The sequence below is a fragment of the Spinacia oleracea genome, chromosome 6, assembly GCF_020520425.1.
Source record: "Spinacia oleracea cultivar Varoflay chromosome 6, BTI_SOV_V1, whole genome shotgun sequence".
Classification (NCBI taxonomy): Eukaryota; Viridiplantae; Streptophyta; class Magnoliopsida; order Caryophyllales; family Amaranthaceae; genus Spinacia; species Spinacia oleracea.
In genome coordinates this window covers 124,066,397-124,071,697 of record NC_079492.1, presented here as the reverse complement: position 1 = coordinate 124,071,697, position 5,301 = coordinate 124,066,397, and the positions used below count along the sequence as shown (strand labels likewise).

The window sequence follows — 5,301 nt, the reverse complement described above, 5'->3', positions numbered from 1 at the left end:
AGTTAATTAGTAAAAAACAAGGACAAAAAAGTAATTTAGATAGTGAAAAGCCAAAAGCCAACTCCAAAAAGCTAGTGTTACTAGCTTTTCATTTTTGGCGGAAAAGCTAGCTTTTCAGCAAGCTAAAAAGCCAGTTACCAAACACATTTTTTGGCTGTTTGACAAGATTAAAAAGCCAACAGCCAAAAGCCAACCAAAAAGCCAGCAAAAAGCCATTTGCCAAACAAGGCCTATATAAGTACTTAATACAAATAAAACAGCACCAGTAACTTCAAAATTATTGAAGCCATCGCAAAACCTCCGTCAGTCGTTGATGATTATGGCCTATGGGCCCTAAATCAAGCGGATAATAACCCAAGTCAAGTTTTATTGAATCGTGTAAAGCTTCCAAACGTGAACAGACAACAACTTACTACTAATACTTCGCCACATTTCTTTAGCACTTCCTTCCTCTGCAATTTCCAACTCATTTAGAATTCTCTCACCTCTTCGTCTAGGGTTTTCTCCTTTCTCTCTCCAAACTCTTCAACATGAGGTAATCTCCCTTTTTCTCTCTCCTCTTTTTTCAATCTTCTTAATCCTTCAATACTCTACTTTCTGCTTCATTTCGCTCAATTGTGTTTAGTTTACAGTTTTGATTTGCCATTTTTGAAAAAAATGACGGCGAGGTTTTAGGTTTTATCGTTATTTTGCTTCATTGATTGTGTATCTCTTTTGTCAGTGTTTCTTTCAATTTTTCAGGCACTGTTGTGTTTTGTAGATTTGGTTTAAATTCTGCTCTAAGTTTAGAAAATGTGAAATTGATTGTGCTTTTTGATTTTAGGGTTTAGGGTTTAGGGTTTTAACATTTCTGGGTTGATACTTTATACTATAAATCTGGTGCTGTGTTGTAGCATATCTTCTTTTGCTTCTCTTGAATTCTTAATGTTGAAAGATTGATAATAGATTGGAATGTGAAGGACGGGATAAAAAGGTTTGTGGGGATCTTTAGTTTTTATGCGGAGACTCTTCCCATGACTAATAGAGGTTAAATATATGAAGTTCCTGTAAGGAAACAATCGTTTTTGCTGTGCTTTTGGGGTTTTCTCGGTGGCCCTGAAGTCTAGGCCGCACATTTTGCTACATTGTTGGACAATATGATTACTTGCAAAGTTGCAATTGGTATTTTTGTCCATCTTAGGGGGTGGGTGGGTTGATGAATGATCAAATGTGCTTAGTTAAGCCTGAATGGGAATAACAAGTTAACAACCCCCTCTTCAATAAATTTATTGAGAATGTGGTTGAGGTTGGGATTAGTCCCAATTCGATAAAGTACTTGAGAATGTTCTTGATATTTTGATTTGAAATGTGAGATCTTATGTGATGGGACACTTATCACTTTGCAACTCTAGGAAATGACATATCAGTTATATAAGTTCTCGCTTGTGCTGGTCTTTTACTTCCTAAAGCTTTTGAAATGGGTGCCAAACAAGAAATGGTTGAATTATTCAACGCATCTGAGTGCATGATTTGTGTAATTTTATTTATATAAATCCATCTAAAATCTTCTTTGAATAATTTCTAAGCACGCACTCGTCACTTCTGAACTAGGTAGTGAAAATTTGTTTGTTGTAGATTTGTAGCCATGTTTGACAGTTTAAGAAACATTTGCAGTCAATTTGAACTGGCTCAAACTTTTTTTTTTCTTCTGATAAACACTTCTTCTGTTAAATCACTCCCCATTCTTTCTTATGTAGTCGTCATCCTGAAGTAAAATGGGCTGAGAGGGAAGACAAAGTGTACCTGACTGTGATGCTGCCTGATGCAAAAGACCCAAAAGTTAATCTGGACGCTGAAGGAACTTTTACCTTTGCTGCTTCTGGTGGGGCTGGCGATAATGCTTATGAACTGAAACTGGATCTCTTTGACAAGGTCGATGTAGAGGTATGGTTCATGAATCTTATGATTGACTCCATGATAACATTTTTTAATTTATCAGAGCTTGTTTTAACCTTTCACATTGACTTGGTATGTATTTGGGAACAGAGTCACTCTAGCCAAGTAATTTCTGCTTTCTAGCAATTTGTAGTGTGCACACCTTTTTCTGCACAACTCATGATCCTTGGCGTTCTTATGTATGTAAAATGCTATTATGTTTTATATGGTTCCAAGGTGAAGGGAACCCTCCTATAGGGAAATAGAATAACTAGATAAGGATATACCACCGTAGTCATTGGAACTAATGGAGCTATTCCATTACCTAAAAGAACATTCTTTGAAAGATTTGCAACTCACCATCACCGTCCTATACTCCTATGAAAAGTCCATTCCCTAGCATGTGCTCAATAATCACATTGTAAGCGTAGTCCATCGGCATATAGTTGAGGCCTTGGAGAGGAACATAAGTGTGGGGTTCGTGGCCTTACAGCTAAGACGAGGAAATGATCATGGGAAGGATGTATTTTTGGAGCTTTTTTTATGGGAAGTTATTGTAGTTCCCATTAATTAACTGAATGTATAACTATGTGGTCCGGGATTCAGTCTCTGTTCTTTGTTTATAACACTTTTATGAATATATTTCTGGAGTTCAATTGTTTGGTTTGCTCATAAGTTTTGTTTTCCGTTGTTTTAGGAAAGCAAAATTAGTTACAACGTCAGAAGCATATTTTGTGTTCTGGAGAAGGCAGAGAAGAAATGGTGGAATAGGCTTCTGCGTGGTGATGGTAAGGTTCCACATTACGTGAAGGTTGATTGGGACAAGTGGGTAGATGAAGATGAGGATGTTGGTAGTGCTGAACCTGGCGGTAATGGTATGTGTGGTTTGTTCATGTGGTACTTTTCTTGACATCTGTTGCTAAAACACTGTAAATTGACCCAAAAAAATCTTTGCTTTGTCAGGACCAGCAGACTTCGATCTTGGGGGAATGGACTTCTCGGTAAGTGTTGTTTGTGCTTTGTTTACATATTTATACCTTTTCATTTTGTTTTGATGTCCTGATTTATTTTGAATTTGCAGAAATTTGGAGATTTTGGTGGTGCTGGTGCTGGAGGCTTCCCTGGTGCTGGAGGCTTTCCCGGTGCTGGAGATTTTGGTGGTGCAGGTGGTGGTGATGAATTTGATGATAGTGATGATGATGGTAAGTATATTCTTAGTACCCTGCGGCTTGCCCTCCACATCTGCACTGTTTTATAAATAAAACATTCACATGATGAACAACTTTTCTTAGTTAGAAATTCCTGCTCCGGTAGTCCAGTGTTCTACTGCAACAATGTGGTAATATTTGACATGACCTGCAGGTTTTATTTATCTGGACTTTAATTTGAGCAGACTCATTCCCTAAGATTGACAAACATTATACTTCTGTAAAAATTTAGAAAATCTTTTTTCATCTCGAAAACATCCGCAAACTATTATAACACTTCACATTTCAGCACCCTTCTTTCCTTCTATATGACCAAGTTGGTAGGTTATTTCCCTCGACCTGTAAGTAGTTTAAAACCAAGTCGCTTTGTACGTAGGCTACAACACAAAGATCTTATAATGTTCCTAAAAACAGTAGCTCAACAATTTACCACTACAACTATCATATGTTAGTTTAGCTCTGTTATTCTCTCTTTTAACTCTTTTCCTCGTGTTTGTTCACCATGTTAAGTTGTGCATATGTAATTCCAAACTTTGGGACTATTCATGTAAAATTTTCCATTATTTATTTACTTGTAGTGAACAAACTTGTTAACTGAATTCCATTGTATTATGTTATGCAGAGCAAGAAGTGTCTAAACCAGAGGAAGGTGCTGGAGAGAAGCCGGTGGAAGCACCTACTGCAGAGAAGACTGAAGCTTAGGATATGTAGTAAGGAAACTAGCCACATATTTGTTATGTGAGTGACTTCGGATATTTGTTATCGTATTAGAATATGTAAACGGTGGAAAAAATTGATAGACATGCTTGAGATGTGAATCAGTTTTTCTGTGATCATTGGTAACTACGATAATTTTTTGTCCTAAATGTATCCTGTATCCTTTAGTACTCCACATGTGTCTTACAACTACTCCCTTCATGGCTTCATCCCATAATATAGTGTCCGTTTTCATTTTTGATTTTCCTAAATGTCGTGTCTACTTTGATTATTTTCTATTTAATCAATTGATTTTTACCAACTTACCCTTATCATACAATTTAAATACCAAGATTTTCTTACTTTTAGCTACAAAATATGTGCTCATAATTGACGTTTGTACCATGGAAATTTGTGTTGATTATTTTCTTCAACAATTACCCTTTCTCTTCCATATCTTTATTGTTTATTGTTTTTTTATTTGTTTAAAAAATAAAATAAAATGTTATTTATCTACTAAAGTATGGCAACAGTAATTGTTAATCATATATTTTTTTCAATTTTTTTAATTCTCGTAGAAATTATCAAACGGGCTCTATATTATAAAACGGAAAACATCAAACAATAACGATAATAACAATGATTTATGTGTATGACAATAACTTATAATACTCCAGACCGTTGATAATAATAATATAATAAATGAGTCGAGTTGAGAAGTCGACTTTTAGACCGAACTAATCTTGATAAGGATTATAATTTACTAGTATCCGAGCTAACTTGAGCTCGAACGAGCTTAAACATAGCCTGTGCTTCCACTCATCGAGTCATCTTATTGACTATATTACCCCTCTACCCTAATTTCTAGGTGGGATTTTGAATTCCTTCGTATAAATTCAGGTAAATTTCCAAGTTTAGGAAATTCAATGATTGAGTGTCATCTTTCATAATCAATTTGTGAATTCTTAATTAAAACTAAATTGAAGTATTATATCAGCACCAAAGTTTTACTAGTTTACTCGTAAAATAATGGAAATCAACTAGATTTGTTTCGTTAAATGTGAATCTTGTGATTGTAGATGAGAAGTTTTAGAACAATAGTACCATCTGAAGTGTTGACTTTCAATCAGAAAATACAACAAAGTTTTTTTTTTTTTTTTCAAATAGATAAGAAAATATATTAGGAGGTCCTCCTCGCGAGAAGTTATAACGAAAGTATTGTTTTCAATAGATTATGCAATACTAATGCGCTATGTTCACATTTGAAAAAAAAAAATACAGTATAAGTTCGCAAGTTAGGTTAAGATATTTTTGACGAATTTTCCTTTTTATTTATTTACGATTATTAATTAGAGATATTAACAGCCTAAGGTAATCTGTGAAGTGTGAAACCGTAAAGTGTTTTGGGTACAACTAAAAGAAAACGAATGATGTATTACCAGTAGCAGTTAGTAGGAGTAATTTAGTAGTTATTGTTCCATGG

General features: G+C 34.9%; 1 protein-coding gene across 1 annotated transcript; it reads left to right on the top strand.

The window, feature by feature from the left end:
• Positions 1 to 375: 375 nt before the first annotated feature.
• Positions 376 to 4,090, top strand: LOC110788602 (uncharacterized protein OsI_027940). Its single transcript, XM_021993221.2, has 6 exons — positions 376 to 535; positions 1,737 to 1,923; positions 2,612 to 2,789; positions 2,878 to 2,915; positions 2,996 to 3,116; positions 3,745 to 4,090. Exons 1-6 carry the CDS (start codon positions 531 to 533, stop codon positions 3,822 to 3,824), a joined length of 609 nt encoding a protein of 202 aa, XP_021848913.1. The 5' UTR covers positions 376 to 530; the 3' UTR covers positions 3,825 to 4,090.
• Positions 4,091 to 5,301: the final 1,211 nt, after the last annotated feature.